Here is a 24,652-nt window from a genome sequence, read left to right as displayed (position 1 = left end):
TTGAGCATTTCTTGTACAATCAACTATTGCTTCTATCTAAAAAAAATATCTATTTTTGCTTCGCTTATTCAATTGTGTCTCTCCATTTACTGAAGTGACAATGATTTGAGATCTGTCTTCCGATGACTGTGGCAGCTGAGATAGATAAAATTTTGCGATATATTAAAATCTAACATTTAGCTGAATTAAAATTAACAATATAACAAATACCGTGATATCTGACTTAAGAGTTGTTGGAAACTGGAGTCCGAACATGCAATCTTGGGAATACAAATCCACCCAAGCCTAGTATTGAATATTAATGCTGTGAATGAATAAAGCCAAAAACTGTCCAACTGCGAATGCAGGTGAGTTGTTCTAAGATTGATGGGGGGGGAAAAAAAGAATGAAATAGCTGAAAGCCAATCACTCGAAATCCTTTAAATCTGCTTGCAGGGGTGCAGGGGTTGTGCACTTTCAGCTGTTGGAGTGACTTCTTCCACTCCTCGTCATGCTGGCAGCCAAGCAGGAGCAGAGAAACCCTGCATACGGATTTGGACATTTCTGGAGATTACTTGCCGATTAGTGAACACAAACAACCAAGTAAGTGGGGGTCACATGCTCATGATCTGAAACGAATGCTGTGTGGATGATTATAGCGCTGCTAAAACCTTCCCCCGAATGCTTCACTTGTCCACCAATCTGAGATTTCCTAACAGGCGAGTTGAATAAGTAGCAGTAGACACAAAGTACATGATTTGGCAAACTATGAAACTATCTAATGATCCTATACTGATAAAAGACAGTCACATGCTGTGCCTTTTCTCCCCACCAAAACATCATGCTAATACAGTGTGTCACAATTTATCTTTTGGACTTGCTTTTATGTTTTCAAAGGCGAATGGTTGATAAGAAAAGACACTTCAGGGAGACGGCCTTGTTTGATTCATAAAAGAAATCCCTATCACACACACACACACACACACACACACACACACACACACACACACACACACACACACACACACACACTCTTATGTTTTAGGAGTAAAAGTCAATTCCAAGCAGAAAAGATATAGTGGTCTGCAAGTCATGCAAGGACTTTATCTGTCAGCTCCTATTAATGTTAGCCCGGAGAATTCGGTTTTAGCTGCCAGCTCCTGGGTCGAGACTTTAAGCCTCAAGTGACGTTCGATCCAAAACTTTCAGCTTCCGCATTGTGAAGTTTCATTCTTTCCACAGGGCAATAGCTCACAGCCACAACAGCTATTGCTATAATAATAGGCTCGCTGCCATGAATGGCATTTTTTATATTGGTTAGTCCAAAAAAAACAAGTAGCATTCGACTTTAATGCCGTCGAATGCTGGGCCGTTCCCACCTACTTGAAACTGCCACTATGTAATTTAAGGAAAGGAATTTGGAAACCTGAAATGTCAGTAACTGATGGTACTGATTTACTGCTGCATAAAAATGTTCCAAGAGTAAAACAGACAACCGAATGCTAAAACACAGAAGTAAGATGACACTGCTATTTACGAGACTGAGAATGGTTTTTTTTTTATGTTTTAAATGTGTCTTTGTCTTTAGAAATAAAAGCAGAGATTTAAGATATGTGAGTAAAAGTGGGGATTTTCTGTTTACTGCTACTGTAAAACCTGTCATCGAATCTATTCTTGACATTAACTAAATGCCTTTGATACATAAAAGTCAAATTTTCTACATGCAACATCACATTAAATTGTGCACAATTGTGATTAAATGTTTTGAAAGCTGGTTTTATACATGTGGGTTTGAAAGTGTTTTTCTTTTTCTTTTCTTGGACTTTGTGGAGCCTCTTGCAGAAAATATTACAATGAAACTAAATACAATGACAGACACAGCACTCCAAAAAATACAAAAGCAAGAGCCTTCAATAATAAACCAGGACTACTATTGACTCTAAAAAGTGTCTGCTGGTTTTAATAGACATTTATAAATGCCATGTCACGTCAACAACAGGCAAACCTTGCGTCCAATGAGGAAAGTAGCCAACGTTAGGGAAAACTACTTTTTCCTTTGGTACCAAAAACAAAAGTCACTATTATTGTGCAAGACAATGAAAAATACAGCAGAAAAAAATAAAATAAAACACCCTTAATTTTCCAATGCAGCTTAATCATTTGAGTGAAATTCTGAAGTTGTGTGAAGCATGGGGTCATGGGCTATATTCCTTGGAATTAATCCGAGTGTCGCGCTGATTTCACCAAACTGGTAAAAGAGACAATCTAAAAGTGTCTGGAAAAACAGTTACAACACACATCAGGGTTCACTCATACGTTCGGTGTTTGTAGGGCCAAAAATACAGCGTTCTCTCATCAACTTTTATGCGACTCTCCTGTGTTCCCGATGTGAAAGGAAACACCTCATAGCTTCCATGTGTCACTTCCCGTTCGGTAGCAAATTCCCATCAGTGAGACTGGAATTTCCAATGAGGCCAGTTGGTCATGAATAAAGGGGGGGTGGAGGGTGGGGGTAAAGGATTCGGAGCTCATTAACTTCGGTCTGCAAGAAAACAGAGCGTTAAGATGCTCATCCACAAGTATTCTTAGTTAATGGTGCAATCTGTAAAAAAAGCAAAAAAATGCATGTGCAAGCTGGGACAGTCTGCGGTTTTTCCCGAAGGTTTGTTTTGTTTACACATTGTCCTTGTGTGCCTTGTTTGAGGCGTACTCCTGCTGGTCCAGGCGTACTTGAATCAGTCTCATTTAGGAGGGAACACGGATCATCATTTTGATTGGAACTTTCTTTCAAACACAATTATGTGTTGAAAAAAAACACAAAAAACCCACAAAAGATTGATAAACTTTTTTTTTTGCTGTCATATCTATTCTTGCTCACTCATTGAGTCACTGTGGTCCAACCATATCACATCACACAGTTTGGCTGAGCCAGTGTGTGAGGTGATGGAGGATATATTGTTTCCATTGTGTCTGGGGAACAATCAGCATTGTCGTGTGTTCGGGCCATATCAAAATACACCAGGAAGCAAAGAAGTAGAGAGCTTTGGGGGGTTTTTTTTGTTTTTTTTTTAATGTGACCCCAGGGAGCGGATGTTTCCCCTTCTCATGCTAAGAAGAATCCACCTGAGCGTGACACTGAAGCGGTCTTTTCTTGGTACTTTTCAGCTGTCATGGTTAACTTCATTAAATGAGACGCCGGAGGACTTTTGTAATAGATCTCAGTGGGGAAGAAAGGAAGGACTGGACAAGCTATAGAGGAAAAATAGGAGCTTTGGGGAAGAGGAGGGCTCCTCTTATGTTTCAAACATGGACATCCCTTCTGTGTTATAGGCAGTTTTGTTGCTGACGGTGCCTCTGACTCACGTTTGGTGTTAATCAAAGCAAGATCAGAGCCAGCTGCTGATCTTTTAAAATGATGGATGCATGGATGGATCCATCAATCTCCTATATTGTCTAATCCAACAGGATCCTGGGGTGTTTGGAGCTGATCTCAGCTGACTGTGTGCAAAAGGCCCGATTACACACCGGGATGGTTCATCAGTCCATCAAAGAGCAAATACAGAGAGACAGACAGTCAAACCCACTCACCTTTACACCGACAGAACCAACAATCAATCCCAAAAACATGATTTCCCACAGAACCTGCAAAGAGTCATGGCTCAAACAGAATATCTGTGACATGACAGTGTCAGCTTCAAACATGCTCCTCTTATAGTGTACCTACTGTATATAGCAGTGCATTGACTACAACCTTCACTGAGCAAGCACTGAAGTTGTAAGATATTACAAATACTGGACAAGATAGAATTTGTTTAATTTCAAAGCAGGTTTTACATCTTTCACACTTAGAAATATAATGTATTTAGAGCTAGTCAAATGATGGTTTTAGTGTCTTTAGGTGTTATTTTTTGGCATCAGGCATAAATAAATTTACATTTGTCTCAATACAAATCCAAGATACAAAATAATATTGTTATGATAAAAGGTTCGCTGAGAGGTTACCAAAGTCTAAGTTCAACCATTAGCCTGATAACTCAGATGCATTATCCTAAAACTCCCTCCATGTTCATCTCTGCCTCTCAGTCCATCACAGCGTCACTGATGAGTGGGGCCAATGCAGTTCACCTCAAATCATCGTGTACCTATTCTATTGATTTAGGCTGAGCTGCGCTGTCACGGTGAGGCCTGAGAACCAAACAGATCAACCCCGTCTACCATAACACAATACTTGACAAATGGACAACTCTCACATGTCTGAGGCACAATATGCTCATTGTCTGTCTCTTTCAGTCCCACAATCTCCATGCTCACAGCGTGCGCACACACACACACACACACACACACACACACACACACACACACACACACACACACACACACACACACACACACACACACACACACACACACACACACACGCACACACACACACACACACCTCCTATTCTCCCCATGGTCAGAGACCTGCTACCCTGCCAGCACTGGAAAACTTGGAAAAGATCATCTGTGAAAGTTCATCATGCCTTGAATATCCTTTTTGGCAGCTCAGACATTTGGAGAACAATCAAGATACTATTTCAAAACCATTCCAGTGAACAGTGGGATGCATTCTCTCATTTATGATCATGAGAATGATAGTGTACGTGCAGTTTTCAGATCTAGTGCTGAGCCCGTTACTATGGACTGTGTTTACAATATAAACAGACTGGGAAGACTCCAGTCTCACACCCAGTAAACCGTACTTTAAAGTTTTGACCCCAGATGTGACTGAGCCTTTCTTGTGGCTGTTGTGGTTCATTGATAGAATCATTCATCCACAGCAGGAGATTTTTAAGCTCAAAAAAGTTGAACTAAGACCAGACAAGGGAAATGTAACACTTTAATGAAGCCACTGGCCACCTTGTCTTTAAGATGATCAAATGCAGAGTTTAATACTCATTATTACACTTGACATTATATGCATTCTTATTAATGAGATAGAAGCCAGTTTGAAATATGTATCATTTGGTAAAATGTGAAATTGTTCATGAATATCAGAAAATAGATGTAATAAAAAAAACTGAGTGAAACATCCAGGTTTTTTTTTCAGGATAGTCTGAGTCAACTTGCTTCTGTAATTCATGGGCTCGTACGGTATTCATCCATCCATTCATGGTGTTCATATTAGTGAGTACTTATTCAAGTCCTGACCAAATTGTGAGCAACTGACAATAAAGGAATGAGTTCCGACAGCATCCCCACTGACGTGATTTGAAATGTAAAGAAACACCTGTGATTTGTGTTTCGGGAAAACAGCGGTTACCTGTGACTCAGGCTCCGTGTACGGGCTTGTCTTGCCATCTTCGCTAACTGTTGGCGACCACACTCTGTCTCCTGAACCCGATCTGAAAGACAATATCCATGAGAGAAATAGAAAGTCAGATAAATCATCAGTCATCCAACACCCAAGCAGTGATGCATGCCTCCATTTAAAAAAAAAAATTTTTTAGCTGACAGGATTTTCCACCAAACGTCTCCTGTGCAAAGTATAATTGCTAATTATAGTGAAAATGTCTGAAAAGGAACAAAAAAGTGAAAGTTGACACTGTTTACTTTAGCCCTTGTAGAAAAACTATTTGCCGGGAAAGATGACAAGTTTTTTCTCTATGTAAAAAACTGACAGCAGTACAAGTCTCCAATAAGCCAAAGCTGCAGATCGCACACTGAAGGTGCACCGTGGCATCTGGCACAGTTTTGGCCGCAGACCTTTTAAATCCTGGATTTTGCAATGTGGGGCCTCCCTTATTCTGTCGCCACTTTGCCGCTTTTCTGTTCCTTTGGCCACCCGTGATAGAAATTAACCAGTCCAGACTGGGAACTCCCCACAGAAGCTTGTGAACACACTCTGAACCAGTCATCTAGCCACTGCAATTTGGGCCTGGTCAAATTTGCTCAACTGTAACTTTCTTTTGCATTTATAAATTCAACTTGGCAGCCAACATGTTTACCTGCTGCTCTATTAACCAGTATCTCAATAACAGGTGAAGTGAGTAACACTGATCATCTCTCTGCCATGGCACTTATCAGTGGTCATAATGTTGTGGCTGACTCATTTTTCAAGAAGGGCGATAAATAGATGTGGATTGCTTCGTTTACATTTAGAAGCACAAACAATTCATTTCTTTCCCTTTGATAAACATGAAGAGGAAAAGTTAAAGTAATGACTCGCGTGGTAATTTCTTCCTGTGGAGCCCACTTCTGATCACTAGGGACCGAGCTGGGAGGCCCAAGGGCTGCAAATGAGGCCTGGTTTATTTTTGAAATTTTCTCTGCTATCCAATAAAAAAAAAAACCTTTTGATAGGATTTAAAGGGATTTTGCAAAAGTGGGCCCAACAGTGGTAGAATAGTTAAAATTCTCCCTTCAGAGTGAGAACGTTCTCATTTTGCATTAGTTTGCATGGAGTTTGCATGTTCTCTCAGTTCATGAATGTTCCTTTTTTTTTCTCCCTGTGTGCTCCAGAGTCTTCCCACAGCCCAGGCTATTTGGTTACTCTAAATTTCCCATACTTGTGAAAGTCAGTGTGTGTGATTGTTTAACCATTATTAGCTGGGATGGGTTCCAAGCGCCCCACGACCCTAAGGTGGATATAGGGGTATAAAAGATGGAGAATGTTGCCATAGCATTGGCTGTTCTATGGGAAAGCATTCCAACTTCCAAAAGGGTAACACAGGGATATCATGAACAGTAACTAAAGCACTGCATGTGTGGAAGTGCATGGTTTTTTTTTTTCCCTTCACCCTCCTACCCTATTCATCTCCACCTCCGCCCAGTGCGACATAAAAAGGAGTGTGTGCACAGGCATTCATTTGTTGACCCCATAGAGGTTGGGAGTTGAGTCTAAAGAGGTGAGGTCACTGGCTCGCAGCTGGCACAGCGTTGGCGAGGCTGAGGCAATGCTTCAGATATGAAACACGGAGGTGTTGCTATCAAGGACGCTCTTATGAGGCGCCGAGTGTCTGGCGGATGAGCAACGGCTACTGCGTAGGATACGCCCTCCCCCTCCACCGAACCCCCCGCGATTCAGGGACAGAAAGCCTTCATGCTTCGAGATTGTTTGGTTGTGATGGTTACCACACAAACAGCCTATTGAGAGGGACGAAAGTTCAGTCTGAAGTGGTCTATTTGAAGTGACGTCTTGGAAGGCAAAGACAGAAAGACGGAATTTACCATCCATTTATACAAATGGACCTCTGAATGCAGAAGCACGAGTGGAAACTGTGAGCGATGTGACCAGTTTACGACCAACAGCATTACGTTATTGGGTATATTTTGCTGTAAGACATGTATTGATGGATGCCCTTCTGGATAAAAGACATGTTACGTTGGCTCACTGAAGAGCAGACTGTTTTGGAGAATTTTAAATCACGCATGACATAAATAGCAACAGCTGACAGGAATAATCGGTAGCACACAGGTTTGATTAACGACTTCCGATTGTATGGTCATTTTTTTCCCCGCTTCCAGTACTGAGTCGCTCAGCGATTATCCATGGCTGTCAAAGATTCAACATCAGGCAAAACAGCTGCTGCACATACAATGACCTGTTGATTGTCGTGCGAACCTCATTTTTCTTTACTCTGCTTTTCCACTCGACTGTACACACCCAATCCAAGGAAGAAAGAAGAAAAAACACACAAAAAAAAGCTTAGTGGCAAAACGTGAGTGGAAATACCAGTTCTATTGGATATCTGATCTACTAATGAGATCACCATAATTCTTCAGACTGAGTCTCTGAACTTTGTCTCACTTCTACTTTCAATTCGTTTTACATTCTTTGGCCAAGTGTTGTCTTTGAGTTCAAACCTATCCTCAAATGCATAAACTTGACAAAAGTAAGTTTGAGATTTGTTGAGGTTAGAAACTAGTTCTATATTCCAACGTACAGATTTATAAAATGAAATGCTCAATTTTCTTCAGATATCTAATGAGTGAAATAAGTCAAAATACAAATGGATAAAAGTATAAATAAAAAAGAGGAAATATATAGAGAGGAAGACAAATAAGAAAATGAAAGTCACAGGTCATCACAAAGACTTTTCCTATTCTTCCCTTTGGTCATATTTTCCCCCAGGCTGACCTCCTGCTGCCAGGTTTAATTTCCTGATTGGGCAGATCCGGGTTTTGGAGCAGTGGATGAGTTTATTTTGGCAGGACAGGATCACCATGCTGGAGGAGGAGCATGGGACAGCAAAACATAGTGCCCTCAAATTAAGATGCGGCTGATCAGGGTTCATTTCAGAGTTCACAAGTCTTGCCTCGCTGCAACACCCCGTCAAAGGGAACTTAAAAAAGGCCGTTCTTGGCCTCCAATCGTACATCAGAGAGCACAGTGAAGCTGCTCCTAAGGAGTTTAAACGTTTGTTGGTGCAAACAATAACCTTTTAAGAGCTGTTGTAGAAGTCTGACAGATCTGAGGGGGATTTTCATGAAGGAATTTTCATTGGGGTGATAGCAAGATCAATGTAAGCAGGTGGGGAAAAAAAACAAAAAAGAAAGATGGATTAGCCCCTCACCCGAGCTCTGCATCGCAACCTCCCATATACCATTGATGTTGCAGTCATAACCACAAAAAAAAGAACCTTTTGGGGGAGCATGAGGGAATGATGAGATGAAGGGATCAGAAGGCCTCAGAGCCGGTGGAGGGTGGAGGGGCGTGCCTGAGAGACGGTTCGTTTTTGTTTGTGTCCCATCTGGACTCCTGTGCTCTTATGGGAACCCATGCAGCCTCACACATGATTCCTCAGCTGTGAGTCACAGGTCGTGGAGTCAAAGTGAGTCAAATGGGGGTAATTTCAACACAAAGAGGATCAAACTCGGTCTCTTCTCAACTGTCTGATTTTTCTCTCATTCTTTCCAAAGGCGCTCTGCTCACATGTACACTCAGACATTACATTAAACATCACTCCAACTAAATCTTGGCCCTTATTGCTTACAAGTGCATGGCTAACATTACCTGTCAGTGAACGTTTGGATCGATTTGTTATGTCAATCTGTTGTTACACTTATGTTTTATGATAAGCATATGTATTGAAATACACGGGGGGGGGGCGACTTTGCTTTGATATTCATCCACTTGAAAATGTCTACTGCCAAACACTGTAAAATGGATTTGAAATGCATCTGTGAAGTTCCAATGAAAGCTTAATTGTGAGGTCAGTGGATTATTTTAGAAAAATCCCAGTATTGTTTCTGCAAACTGCTGTATTGCAAACTTCATTCACCCCAAACAAATACCAACGAGAGGACGAAAACAAAACGATATGCATGCTAAGACCTTTTGGGGAACTTTGATCAATCTTTGAAGCTCTGGACCAAATCCTCGACTTAATCCAACTTTATATATTCTACAACAAATAGGATTTGAAATGATGACAACCGCAGGTATATATTTCACTGGATGTTTTTTTGATTGGAGAACAAGATGCAGTCTGAGTAAAACACAGCAAAAACAATATGACTCATTTTTCAGCACATTTAACTTGCCACCCTCTTTTCAAAGAGCCTGACCGGCGGTGGTATAACATCCAAACCGCCACCATGTGTCTCCAGGCCACATGGAAATCCAGAGAGAGGAAGTCACCATGGATGGGAGTGCAAGATGAAGAGAAGCTAAAGGAGAAGTTAGTAGATCGGGTAGGATGTACAATTGGAGAGAGATACTTCAGCAAAATGTGTGGAAATTAGTGATGAAGAAGGTGACAATAGAGAGGTTGAAGAGAAGGGCATGACGGACAGATGGAAGGAGTGAGGAGATAGTTCCACAGCTGCTGAAAGTATTCAGAGACTTTGTTTAGGTCTCAGGATATACAGACCGGTCAAAGCAGACATGACACACTACAATATGGGCCCAGTATGTCCATCCAGATCATGACATTACAGTGAACCTGGACATTTTTTAGACATTTTTTTTCCTTCCCAGTGTGACGACAAAGCTCCATTTGAAGAGCGATGCCAAGAACAGAAAGGTTTGAAAGGCCTGCATCAGTGGGAAAGCCTGATGGAAAATGGAAATAAGTGTTGACCTCAAAGTATGTTTTTTGTTTCTGTGTCCATATCTTGGAATATTTCTCTATTAATTTTTCCACCGCTCTTTCTCTTTCGGCATCTCCATTTTGGACAAGCACAGAACCATGGCGTGAGATAACATGATATAGAGCACCATGCAGCTGGGATTGAACTTCAAGTGGACAAGTCTACTGTCATACATTGTCACTGCATGTAACTGCTAAACTGTACATGCAGTGACAACTCACTTCCCAGGGTGTACCCTGCTTTTGCCCATAGCCTCAGTTAGCTGAGATCAGCTCCAGTCCCACAAACATTTGGTGAAACGGATGGATAATATCTCAAAACAATTTTTTGTCAAACCTAATTTTCTCAAATTAAAGAAAAATGCAATCTGTAGATTTAACTGGACAAAAGTGAACGGAAGTGGTTGCAATAAATACTTGATTGTAGACATTTTAAAGTGGATTTCTTCTTTTATGACTTCTCTTTATTCATCTTTCATGAGAACGAAGCCAGAATCCCCCCGATACCGCTAACACCATTTTCTGAATTATACGTGGGTTATGAAAGTTAAAAATGTGGACCCATTACAAAGAAACATTCTGGTGTTACACAAGACGTCAACCTCGGTGTACTGTAATTTTGGTTCACAGCAGACGTGTAGACTCATATATTTGTCCGTCGGCAGCAGCACAAAATTACAGGTCTCCCATTTCTTGTGACTGTTTGGAGTATTTTATGGCATCGTGCTTTTAATGAGGGCAGAGAACTGCTGCACTCGAAAATATTATATTTTAGTGAGTCAGCATGGGTTCTCCATGTTCTGCCCCAAGTATTTTGACTCCAAAATCAATGGTTGCAGTTGAATAATCATCAATTATTTCTCTAGCCCGTGAAGGGAAGAGTGTTCTGAATGAACTGAAAAGCCCACATTTTACATCTCCTTTAATCGACAGCACACAGACTTAATTGAAGCACTTGAACACACCCATGTCAGTGTCCTTATAAATAATAAGTTAGGGCTTGAAAGTTATTTGCTATCCACAGAGCGTACCTCCATGTGCTCCATTTGAAAGAATTGAGCCTTTAGTTTCTGTGGGATTTGTTAGAAATAGTGTGAGGTACTTTTCCTGTTGATGAATTTGAGAGATTGACTCTTATTTGTGTGCGTGATCAGTCTTAGTGACCGTTGCTGTGTATTAAGACACAACTTCCTGTTGAGCATATTTTCTTGGAATAAGTTACAGGCCACGCAATGTTTAGGACAATGGGTGCAATATTTTACTGACAAGCCACAGGCCGACAAGAACTTGCTTTGGTATTATTTCCTTCGGTGCCATTTGTCAATTTGAAATAAGAAAAGAAAGAAAAAGATGTTGTAATTTCATCTTGATGTTCTGTATCATTCAGCAAGAACGTTCAGTTATTTCAAAACTTGATCTGAAGAAGGAAAAGGAAAATGGTCTTAACTTGCATTTACTATTTAATTGAATTTCCAGCAAAGCACAACTCAGAAAAGATTGGCTGCAAAACTGCATTTTAAGCAAAGGAAAGCCCATGTGGATTTTTCACTTGTTCTATCTGATTCACTGCTCCTCTACTTGGCTCCAACTTCCTTTATTTTTCAGTCTCTCACTCTTGCTTTCACTCCATCATTGTTCAACTTTCCCCCCCCTCTTTCTCATAATCCCAACCACTTTTCACCAAAGCTGGTTCACTCTCAAAACTCTCTCGTCTTCTCATCTCGATCGCCAAATGCTGCCTAACTATAAAACCCGTCTTTGTTTTATTTGTACCACTTTTAACTCTATCTTTCTTCCTCTTCACATGCAGATCACTTCAGCTCTGTAGCCAGAGGTGCATACCTCTCTCCCAGATACGCCTTATATTCCTCCTGCCCAGCAGCGGGGCAGCCTGCACTCTCATTATTCAACCAATATACTGCAGAAAAGGTCACATTCCAGCAGATAATTTTGCCCAGCTTCTGGTTATACTGCCATGTTTTAACTATTGTATCAGTTCAAAAGGGAAACGAGAGCCGTGGTAAACAACGCGGCTATATCTGATCCTTTTAACAACAACTAAAAGATCGCTGAATAGCAATGTTGGCACTGCATAAAAGTCAATAAAATTTTATTCTCAATGACGAAAAAGTGTAGTGTACACACTAAATAACACTAAACCACTCAACAAAACAGTTTCACCCTCACCCATTACACAGCCCTGCTGACTAGCATTGCTCATAACCGCATTGCATCGAGTGAAATTACGGTCAGAGTCACAGGGTTTCCAAAGACCGAACATGCTCTCTTAAAACTACATGGGAAATGTGTGAGAAATTATGCACGAGAAGGCTTTCATCTCGACGGCAAGGCATCAGAGCCAATATAAGTGTAATCGCTCTCTAACAATGTGGTGAAGAAAAAGCAACTAAAGAATGAAAGTGCGGCAAGGGATCAGCTAATGCGTGCTAACGGGTTTTCATGCTATAACCATCACTCTAAAGTGCTTCTGCTTTTCATCACACGAAATGAGGTGTTGGCATTTAGCTTTAAGCAGGTTCGACCACTGGGGGGGTGGATTCAAGCTGAGTTTGGGAACATTAAGATGCAAGTAGTTGAGTGTGGGAGTGCTCTTATTTGTGCTCCTTCAGTTATAGAGGAGCTCCTCCAGTCTTTGCAATGAATACTACTTTATGTATACTTAAATAAATTTACAATCCTCAAGTGGACAAATAGCTGCTGGGCCACTTGGCTTGATATATGAGTGAATGGTTCCTACTACAAGGAGGAGGAGGAGGAGGACGAGGAGGCTCTTGCATGCGAGAGTGCACATGATAAAATACTAATACAAGACAGAGGCAGAAAAGCCTTTTGGGGTTCTGGCATGTGAATGTTTTCCTACTCCGATGGATCTGATCGTCCTCCTGGAGGGATCCTCGTTCGTGCTGTGTATTCAGGTCAACCTTTTGCACCGAACCATTATGGGAGAGATACAGAAAGATGGAGGGAGAAGATCTTGCGCATGCTGCCGTAAAAGGAGCGAGCTGAAAGCACCGGTTGGCAGTTGTCGCTTGTAACTGAGGCTAAAACCACACAGCGTTCTTCTTCGAAGCGGACAGGATTCAGGGGCTGCCAGATTCACTCCACACTTTCCAATATTCTGGAAACCCAAAGCAGCCATCTAATAGAGATGTGGGAAGGAAATGGCATTTCAGATTTTTCCCTTGGTCACAACCCATTAACCAGCCGTGACCCTTTTCCTTTCACACCCCCTTGTCATTAAATGTTTCAATGGATGGTTTCCATTCTGCTACGCAGACAGAGACATGCTCCCCCGTCCTCTGTTTAAGGTCAGCCAATTGTCGAAATGAAACAATGCTGCAATCTGATGAGCAGAATACAATTTCCCATCTAATGAACGAGCAAAGCCTTCAATATTGACCTGGGGAGTCCATTTGGAAAAGGTCACTGTCTGACTCACTGTACGTGCAAGCCTCATTAATTTTGACGACGCTCTACGGGGGCCGCGAGCGGATCATTTAAACCGTTGTAAACCTGTCATTTGTCGCTATGACTCAACTGTGCCAGGCTAAACAGAAATAGAAACAATATGTTTTCATGGACAAGCAGCAGCAAATGTCCTGAGTCATGTAGGATTTGTCAAATTTTTCAACTCATTTCACTTAATGAGACTGACACAAAAAGACAGCTTCTGCAGAGGGTCATAGCAGTGATGACTGTTTAATAAATCACAATACTATTTCATACTATCAGTTATTCTGAATGTGTGTGTGCCATGTATTTTGAAACCCTTCATAACTGACATTGGTCTTGCACAATGGGTGATACCATTTATCGCCTTATCATTGGCTACTTCCATTACCCTAGTGCAGTCAGATTCATGTTTCAGTACCTGCAGATCCTGAGCGTGAGCTGCTGAGTGCAGGTTTTGATCCGGTTCTGAGCCTCCATGTGTGTCATGACTTCTGTGCTGTCGCCATTGATAGCCAGAATGGTGTCGCCCGGGCACAGGTCACCTTGGGCCGCCTTGCTGCCAGGCGTTACCTAAAGGCAAAACAAGCAATAATCAGATAACAATCAGAGCATGCCCTCAAAAAAGAAAGAGAGAGATTGATGTTAAACTATCAGCGAGGCAAAAAGGCAAAAAGACCCAACAGATAAAAAAGGAAGAAAGCTTTGGCGTGGGACTGTCAATAGAGAAGCCAAATTCAACAAAGGAACCTCCTTTTTGATTTATGTAATATTGCCTTAGGCAGCACTCTAGGTTGTCTAAACTCAGCAACAATGACGCTGGGAAGTGAGAGGCCACTCACAGATTGGAGGTGCTGAAATACCAGGAGAAAATTGATTTTTTTTTTTTTTTATCACTGGCCTTTTGAAATTGAGTACAATCCAACCATATGCAATTTTATGATCATCTAAAAACTATATTGGAGTAAATCCATTGTCACTGGTTTAAGAGTTCAGGGATTGGCTACATCAAGCCTTGAACCTTCACAACTCTTCCAAGCACCAACTTTGCAAGTATTTGCTCAATATGCTCTTTTCCTCTTGAGGATTTGTCACTTTTTTTCTTCTTTTTTTTCGGGATGTCATGAAACGGATGTCCACATTGCTTTAATCTAGAGGATTAACTCAGCGGTCAAACAGAGCCGGTCGTTCTTTTCCGTGATCTTTCATTCCTGAAACATGCTGATCTGTGGACATTTGAGCCCCACGGAGAGACGTAGGAGTGAGGTGGAAAGGATGAGGGGGGGAGACTTATGCCCCAGTGGGTTGGTTTCACCTTCACAGACATACCAAGCAACATATGATATCAATTTTCCATTATTACACACACACACACACCCACACACATACATAAATGTCCCTGCTATTTCCAGGCCTGCCTCTGACTGATCTTACACTCTTGGTGGACATAAATTGAAAGAAAATGCCAATTATTTCTGTAAAAGGAAATATTCAACAGCAATGAAACACAAACCTAATGAAAACTGAGTAATTGTCACTGAACTCCATGAGCTGTCCAGCAATGATATAAATGACTACTTGTTTGTATTTTTCCATTCATTAAAATGTGAAGAGTTCATTGACAGCTGGATGCAATTTATGCAGTCACAGTGGTTTTGAAGGGAATATTGAGGAATAATCGGTGACATTTTTATATCACCTAGAGAGCTACAATTTCTTTTTTTTCTTTTTTTTTGCCATTTGTGATTAATAGCCATCGTATGGTCTTAAACTTTTTAAGAGTAGATACAGAGATACCAGCACTGACAGTAAATCAGTGGCAGCTGCACATACAACAGAAACAACACTTTAGTTTCTCTGGCAGAACTTTCTCCATTAACTGATACTGTCAAAATGTAAGGTCAAAATTCCAAATCTCAAATTTTCAGTCCAGTCAAGAGGTGATATTTAATTGTCCAATCATTAAAAAAATGATGGGAAAACTGTCTAATTTGCATCTTTTTTAAACAACTATTCACAAACTCATGTTCACAGAGCAAAAAGCCAGAAACAACTACATAACTGCATGCATTTAGTACCATTATTTCATTAATGAACCGTTCATATGTCAAGTTTTGGTGATTCATCTTTGTCATTCTCAGATGCGCCACTTTTTAAACTCATCCATCTTCATAGCAGAACACCCACAGACAGATCCCACACTGTCTTTTGAAAGCCATACCACCTCAAGAAGTGCACTTATGGAGGCTTCATGCCCTGATGATTAAAAACGTGCGGTGAAATATCACTGACTTCACAAGAAGATATTAGCAATCCTATCCAACATAAATGAAGTTAACGTGTTGAAAAACTAAACAAAAGCCCAGAGAGAGACACGGGGTCTGTTTGTCCAAGAATTGCTAAATGGGAAGAGCCTCTTAAGGGCGAAGGCACACAAGTTCACGGTTCATGAAGCACTAATAGCTGAGTCGTGTGGTTCAGATGTGGAATTCCTAATTTACAGCCTCTGACCGCCCAAACGTCCCTGACTTAGTTCCGGTAAACTGAGAGGTCACTGTGTGTGTGTGTGTGTGTGTGTGTGTGTGTGTGTGTGTGTGTGTGTGTGTGTGGGTCTCGAGAAAACAACAAATCCACCTAAACTCAGTTATAAACCTTAGATAAACAACCAAACGAGTATAAGCTGAACCAGGTAAATGAAAGACTGAGTCTTCTAATGGGGGGGTAAAGTATGAATCAAGACGATCCGGGGGTGGGAAATGTAACAGATTCTTGTTTGTCCAAGCCAGTGTTGACAGACACTGAGTGCAGGTTATAGTTTGACCTCGTCATTTAGCACGACCTCCCCGGTGTGAAGGCATGTCAGATGTTTGTTTGTGCCTGGGTTGTGTCACGGTGGAAGAAAGTTCAGGCACCCCACAACAGGCACACACGCACACGCGCACACACACGCACACACACACACACACACACACACACACACACACACACACACACACACACACACACACACACACACAGAGTGACTAACATCACCTAAGGGTCAGACCATAAAGATTAGTGCATGATTCACACACGCACATACTGCGGTATGCCATACACCACAACGGCATTCCCGAGGTCGTCTCTATACGACACTTCTAAACATCTGCAGAGAAATGTAAAGCAAATGTAGAGCTGTGCAACCAAGACATAATCATAATCTGCCATATTTACACTGAGCATCTTTAGGAGCTTAAATATGTTTTGGTTTTTTTTAATTACGCTTAGCTCTCAGGCATGGACAAACAGCTTCAAAGCTTGTTTATCCCAGATTTTTTTTTTTAAGTCGTATGCATACTAAACCCTTGTGGTAACAAAAGCTTTGGAAAGTGGCAGTCTTCTGACATCTTTTGAAAACAAACCCAGTGTGCGACTGCTGCTAATGAAGAGCTGAAATGGAACAAAAAGCTGTTGTGAGCGATGAAAAGTGGTTTCTAAACCACCGTGGGCAGAAATAAAAGGCAAAAATTCAACAAAAGGATTCAACCTTAGCAACGTAGCCTCATATGGTATGAATTCAAAAAACATCCTCAACAAGTAAACTTACTTTCAATAACAAAAGAAAAGCCTTTTTTTATTTTTTTTATTATTTACCAGGATTCTGTTTCGAGGAAATACAGTCAGATGAGTACATTGACTATTGAGCAGCACTCATGTGGCAGTGATAACTGGTGATGAGTTAGATTCATTAAGTCCACACAAAGTGATCATTGTGCTAACAGAAGCTGGACATATTTGTTTCCTTCTCTACAACTGCATGATAACTGGTCAACAGTTCAGGCAAATACTGCAACTGATGCGATGAGATTTTAGGCCTTTTACACTGGGGTAAGATCAAATACGGTGTATAAGGCATTGAGAGTGACAACCATGATTGAGCATGAAAAATATACTTTAGCAACCAGCTGTTAGGAAATCTGAGCAGCCACTTCCATGTGGATCTACTCAACAAATAGTGACACTGTTAAATGCGAACAGATAGCGCGGTTAGCCAATGACACGGCCTCATGTCTCGCAGCGACATGGCGGGGCACACTGAGGCTCAGTGTGGTTTCACTCAGGACGTGAGGCTGACCGGCGAAGGAGACATCATCTTCTGGACGCATGCACAATGCACAGTAGGAGACATAAAACAGCTTGAACGCTTTTACTGTGCTGTAACGCCAGCATTCACACAAGCCATTACAGTTGTCTCACTGTTCTTTTCTTTTATCAGAAATTAAATCAAGATGGAAAGGATAAAATGTGCCCATTCCTGAAAAGTTGAACTATGAGGGATATGTGTGTAGTTATATGACATAGTGTATTTAATCTTGTATCTCAAAAAAGAAAAGAAAGAAATGTGTTTGAAACCTTTTAAGATGCATAGTCATCCAGATCATGTACTAAACATGCAGACATATGCAGCAGAACCATCCAGAAGTATTCCAGCGTCGTGATCTGCTGTAACAGTTGGAACAAAAGAGATTGTGTGATAGAGACATGGTGGAGTCCAGATCAGATTCACAGTAATAGAGCCACTTAAATGTTCCTGACAAAACAGTTGTGTTTCATTTATTCATTTATTTAAAAGAAAACTAACTTTCAAACTAAGATTGTTATCTAAATCTCTTCTGACCTTCAAATCAACACGAAGCGGCCAATTCCTTGTGAGTTTCTTGCTTCACGTCCCTCTCAAAGTATGTTTTCATGTATTCCAGAAAGACACATTCTGCTGGGTGGGAGTGTCGAGTCTCTCGCCTCAGCAACACGGGGAGTAGTTCCTGGCAGCGCGTCAGTCGGCTTTGTTTACTTGTTGGACCTGAGATAGCAACCATGGTTATGACCTTGGTGGTGTTTTGGAAAGCCAAACCATGGCCTGGGGTGCAAGGATGTGACTGATGTGAGCTGTTCGCAGCCAAGATGACCAACAGTGCTGATTATGATCTAACTGGGGTCAGACTTAAGTGTTTGTAATGCATTCATGTACTGCTGAATAGATCATTATATCGTTACACACTCGCATTAGTCATGAGAGAGTGTGTGTCGCAAGCCTTGTAAATCTGATTTGTAATAAGACAGTCAAGCAATTACACATATGTATCACAATATTTTGCACTTCTGGTACTTCACATTAAAGTTTCTCGAAACCTTGGAAATGCAATGACATTCATAGGGCCATTAGAGGAATTGTGTTTTATCATGTCACATGTTTGATGTTGATGCTATTCCTCGGTGTCTTGGCTCCGTGTGACGTGCCAATCTTCTTTTGCTGGTACTCTGGCTTTAGACTCGTGTGTCACCTTGCAGCCATTTCGGCCTTGTTTACACAACAACGTTTCAAGTGATGATGCATTGTTTTTACTTTCTGTTTCCAGAAATGCTTTGCCTGAAAACCGTCATGTTTTGAAAACAATGTCTGTATACATGGAAACGGGACAAAAAAGGTAGTTTTCAGGTAAAGCTTCCGGTTGGCACTGTTTATTTTCGCAATGAAACCACACACACATGCGTGCAGAGGACACGGCCACTCGTATGGACAGACGACAAAGTTGGATTGCTATTACGGGTGACTCTCAACTATGAAACTACCAAGTGAAGGACAATATGGACTCGAAGTCATGTCACTCAGGAGGCTGCCGTTGTTGTTATTGTCCATCGACTCAGCCATGTGCAGAAGAACTATTTCCATTTTTATTAGTCCTGAGCACCATTGTCATGTAAACCGACCCCAAAAGGTTTTCCTTTTTCACTTGAAGACATTGTTGTGTAAACAGGGCTTGAATGGATGGACAGACAGATGGACAGATAGTGAATACACCAGCATTGAAGCAAATTCTTTAAAGCTACATGGGCTCAGGACCAGAAGACCATATCTGGCTAAGTCCCCAGTGATGCCAGAAGAGTTTATAAATACGTCAATCACTGGCTGTATCACCAGCCTCACGCATCAGATAACCAGATGAGCAGGAAATGCTCAGCAGCAACCCAAGGACTTGCATTGTTCCCTCTTGCCTGGCTACTTCAAGATCTAACCATCCTCACTGACAACAGGAAATTCTTTGAGAGCGCCATCTGTTATCTTGCGCTCAGTTTGTTGTGGAGATGCGGCATACTGTATGTAATTCTAGGCTACGGTTCGAAAGCAGAACAGAGAGCAGAGTAAAAAGCAGACTATTATAACCAGCAGTGTCCAAGACACAACCCATGTGGCTTTAGGTCACATGTCCTGTCTCTGGTATGTGGTAAAGACAGACAGACCTACACTGAGAGATTAAAGGGTACCAAGGACATTGAGTTCATTGGACGTAAAACTGCAAATGCACTCAAGCGTACAGTATATGTTCCTAATTTATGTTCTGTCATTCAGTTACGCTTTTTAAACAGCATAAAAAACAAATTGTGAAACTGTAGGTCTTGTGGTTATATTTATCAAATTCCTGAAATAGTGGTGGAAAATGTTGATTTGTGGCAACAGTATAGCACACGAGAGACAAGAAAAGAAATGCACACATGAAGGCCGTGAGTGATTTTCACTCTCTCTCTTTCTCTGTCACTTCATTTAAACTCACAAACATCAACCAACAAGAGAGAAAATGACCAGCTCTCTGGTAACACATTAGTCTGCATGCCTGATGGTGGACCTTGAGCCCTCTGAGAAGCTATAAGAAACAAAACCATGAAGACGAATGTAAGTTGATTCTTTTCTGCATCCAATGATCTACAGATGCTCTGGAAACAACTGTTAAAATAAAGACCCTTAGCATAACAAGAACCAGATTTTGGGCCTATAGTGTTAATCATGTTTTTGTAGAATGTATTTTGTATTCGGGCTCTTTGTCTTTCATGATTGAAAACTACCATTTTGAAAATAAGATATTCTATGCGTCGCTATAACTTTTGGGATATAATGAATCTCTATTTGAACAGCTTCATCTTGGCTTTCGAAAACTTTCTCTGCACCTTCCTTTCCAAATGATCTGTGCAAAGACCAAATCTGAATTCTGATTTGTGTGAAAGCTTCACCTATTATTTTAAGCCTTAGGTCAAGCAGGTACAAGAGGATTGTGGACAGAAAGGTGTTGGAGGAGCCGTCGCACAATGATTTAGCTCAGCTCCGCTGATGATTATTTGCACAGTCCACAGTTGTAAATTCTCTTCCACAGGGCGACTGTTTGCCAGTTGGCAGGACTGACAAGTGTCCTGCGTCACCTTGTGCCTGGAAGTCACTTTGGCACCGAATTACAAAAAGACTTATGGTACAGCTGTCATATTCAGCACCTCCACTCTAAATGCTTCAACGGTTATGTCAGTGATTTTATAGGTTTCTGTTTCCCTGCTACTCAACCTCTCTCATTCACGGGGGCATTTAACAAGCTAACCCACCATGCTCATGCTCACTACCAGGGAATGTGTTTCCAGAGTCAGACAGACACGCCACTAACTGGCTTAAGGCCTAATGGGCTGGCAGGGAACTAATGGGCTTATCCTGGAACATTATCACCTCAAGCAAAGAACCAGCTGCTGCCATCGGAACTTGTTTTCTGGTATTTACAACTTTCGCTGTCCTGAAGTGCAGGTGTTTCATGGCATGCACTATGCAGAAAAACGTGGATGATCTAGGGGCGGTGATCTTTCAGCAACACACGCAAACGATTATGCAAAATATTGTGAAACGAAAGCACGTTAAGTATTCGATTGTCAGTTTTCTCCTCTTCTCTCTATCAGCTTTTCAAAGCCAGCAAGCACAGCAGCTTGAATTGCATTAACCTGACATGGTGCTAAAATGCTGCCAAACGTAGCGTTTTGGATCATTTTGGAAGACATGTTTCCTCTCCAAGTACATTCCGACTATTCAGAATCTCTAATCGTCGTCTTGGGCAACCACGGTACTGGAAGAATGTACCAGACGCCTAGTGAATTCCCATTTTAGGAGATACTCAAATATATCAGCAGCAGTGAATCACATAATACTTCAGCGTCAACAGTCCCCAGGTGGTGAGGATGAAGGATGTCTTTTCCACATTACTACGTCTTACGCACTTTTTCTCAAATTTGATTCCTTCACTCATATAAATCAGAATGTCTAACAAAAGGATAAAGCAATTATCAAAATCAGCCAGTAAAGCACATTTTGGATTGTCTGTTGAGGATTCTGAACAATATGTGTCAAGCTGGACATGGAGTCAGCTCTGTGATGGCTGGTAGAAAGCTCGAAAAAAAAAAAAGTCTTTAAGAGGCAGTGTAATGCATGGTCTTACTGCCAAAACACTGTGTTTATGAAGCTGACATGACATATTTTACTAAATATGCTTGCATCTCAACAGCTGCTTCCTTGTCTAATTTACAAGCCAAGACTTTTAGGGTTGCCAAAAAACAAATAAATAAGTAAATCCCTGTTTACTTCTGCAAGCAGCTCTTCCAATGTAAGTGCAAGCTTTTTTTTTTTTTATCATTACCCCTGTTACTATATAACTGTCAGCTAAGTGTAACCTCTGCCTCATTTAATTGATGCTGTCATTACTACATTATGCAACATCCACAATATGAAATACTTCCCATTTGCATTGCTATGGCTTTCTCATCGGCAGCTATGCACGTAAACACAGGCTGAGTTGGCGATAAACTGTGATCAGTTGCACACAAAATGTTTTGTCATCTCAAAGTTGGCATGAAGTGCAATAGGGATAATTTAGGCTGCTGACAGTGCATCAGCTGAAAACTCAACACCCATGCTAAAGGAGAGAAGAAACTTAAATATGAAGATGAAACCCAAACATATACTGGATATTGTTCAGTGCCATAAAAAGCTCGATTGTTCCAAAATAAAACAAGTGATGGAGTGTTAGGTTTGCTCGTATCACGGTTTTTATAGCCACACTTCAGTGAGATATGACGAGTCCAAGGTGCCAAGTTAACAACTGAGTCCTGCTAATGTGAGGGTGAAACCATAAACTGGCAGATGTACATCTGTCGAGACTTTTGACTCTTGCACTAACTCTGAGTCACAGTATGCCTCACCACTGCATCACAACTTTTTCATTAGTAGGTGTAAAAAAATAAATAAATAAAAAGCAGGCGGTCTTTTCGGTGACCTGCACGCGGGTTTGTTGTCGTCTATCAAAGTCATTAATAGCCCGCTGTAAATGTAGAAATTACACCTCAGGTTTGAAGGCCCTGTATTTAAAGGGTCGGCTTGGGACTGGTGATACAGCTGAGCGCAACACCTGGAATCCCTCAGCAGCACCGACGAGCTCTGATGAAAAACAAATGTCAGCGCCTCCCCCTCTGTCCCCTCTGCAAGCCCTGCAGAAAGACCAGGCTGTGTTTACCCTGGCCAGGATGAACTATTGGCTACTGCCAGATCCACTGCCAGCGCGCTGACTCTTGACCCATATTCAGAGGGTAAGGAAAGTTCAGAAAGATTTGTGAAAACCACCTCCACTATTATTTTATTTTTTTGTTGCTACTACTGTATTCCTATTAACAATTTATCACGGTCTGGTTATAGTAACTAGATCCCTTGATGTCATTGTCAGATGTGCCATGTGTTTTAAAGATGTGAGGTCAAGTTCAGTCCATCAATACTGATAGAAACTATATAGAATAGAATAGAATTGATAAAGTTGATTTTGGACATGTGGGTACAAATGAAATTAATCAAAACAACAAAATGAGATAAAAACAAAAAACAAAACAAAACAAAACAAAACAAACAACAGAGCAAAGTAAAACTAAAACTAATTAAATAAGTAAAAAAGACTCAACATAACTTAAAAGGAGTCAGAAGAAGCTTTAGCTTTTTTGCCCCTCAACCTTCTCCTTCTTAGCCATCAGTCACTCCACATCCATGTACTTATTTATGTCTATATTTACAAACAAATATCGATATCCAAATTAACAACGAAAATATTAAATAAAGTATATAAATAAATAAACAAATAATAAATCAATCTTGACACGAGAATAAAAAATTGGGGGGATTTTGACTAGCTTCAGAATGTCATTTTGTCAAATGTATGAAGCACTTTTTGGATACGTTTCAGGGGTTATTGGGACTGCGTTAATCCAGCCATACATCCCTGCCTGTCAAATTGAGGTTTCCGCGTGCTTGTTGTCTCACCTTATTGTAAATGGTGTCCTAAAACCCATTCAGTCAATAGTACATCTACAATCCGAAGTAGGCAGCTGTCATACAATCTCGACAATGTCCGCTTTGATAGACGTGAATTGGGAATCGAACCGGCAACCCCCGCCCGATCAAATGGCAACAACTCCACCAACTGAGCCCAAGCAAACACCGCAAAAGAAGTTGCAGTTCCTACCCTGGAGACGGTTAACGGCGTGCTGAAGTCTCGTCCTCCCACCAGGCGAAACCCCCACGGAGAGGGTCCCTTCAGCGTCACGGTGCGGGGAAAGTTCGCCATGTGAGTTGGGATGGGGGGGTGGGGGGGGCGAGGGGAGGTGGGGGAGGCGGGGGGGACAGGCAGATGACAGGCAGGATGAGTCGGGGGGTTCGGGTTCGGTAGGGGGGAGTAAAGTCCGAAGCTCCTCGGTTTAATAGAAAATTGGAGAGTGAACTCGGATTAAACACACACACTCCCTCTGCGCAGCTGCTAGGCAACGCTGTCCCGGCTCTGAAAACTTTCCTCCTCTCTCCCCGAATCAAGTTTAAATAACCAAGCCGCCCCTGACGTGTGAGAGGACGGGCCGCCCAGTCCGCCTCCCTCCAGCCGGCCCGGAGGGAGGGAGGGAGGGAGGGAGGAGGCTGCTCCGACTCTCAAAAATCACTTCTTTAGGACAATCTGCAGGTGTTAATAGGAGAGAGTGCACACACGTGATCAAACTGCGGATTTCCTCTCAGGATTCATTCTTTTATTTATTTTTTTATAAAGCTCCTTCAATGAACATACGTATTTGTTGTTGGTGGTGAGTTTACTGTATATCAATCTGAAATATAAAGTTACTTTTCTTGATTTGCTCTCACATGATCGCACTTCAAAGTGTAATTACATCAAACCAGGGGTGACAAATATAAGGCACGAATTTGCAGTGAATTTGTAGCGAATTTAACACAAAACCCAATCATATGTGGCCATTTAGTTCTCAGG

At 41.4% G+C, this 24,652-nt stretch overlaps 1 protein-coding gene across 1 annotated transcript in view; it reads right to left on the bottom strand.

The window, feature by feature from the left end:
* pdlim4 (PDZ and LIM domain 4) overlaps positions 1-24,067 on the bottom strand; it is a 38,671-nt gene extending 14,604 nt beyond the window's left edge. The window contains exons 1-3 of the mRNA XM_080508329.1: positions 23,867-24,067; positions 13,945-14,096; positions 5,282-5,363 (exon numbers count right to left, since the gene is read on the bottom strand). Coding sequence (XP_080364455.1) covers positions 5,282-5,363; positions 13,945-14,096; positions 23,867-23,968 — 336 coding nt within the window. The 5' untranslated portion in view covers positions 23,969-24,067. The remainder of the gene's footprint in view (positions 1-5,281; positions 5,364-13,944; positions 14,097-23,866) is intronic.
* Between the last annotated feature and the right edge of the window lie 585 nt (positions 24,068-24,652).

Source organism: Blennius ocellaris (assembly GCF_963422515.1).
Source record: "Blennius ocellaris genome assembly, chromosome: 14".
In the NCBI taxonomy this organism is placed as follows: Eukaryota; Metazoa; Chordata; class Actinopteri; order Blenniiformes; family Blenniidae; genus Blennius; species Blennius ocellaris.
This window is presented reverse-complemented; position numbering and strand designations above follow the sequence as displayed.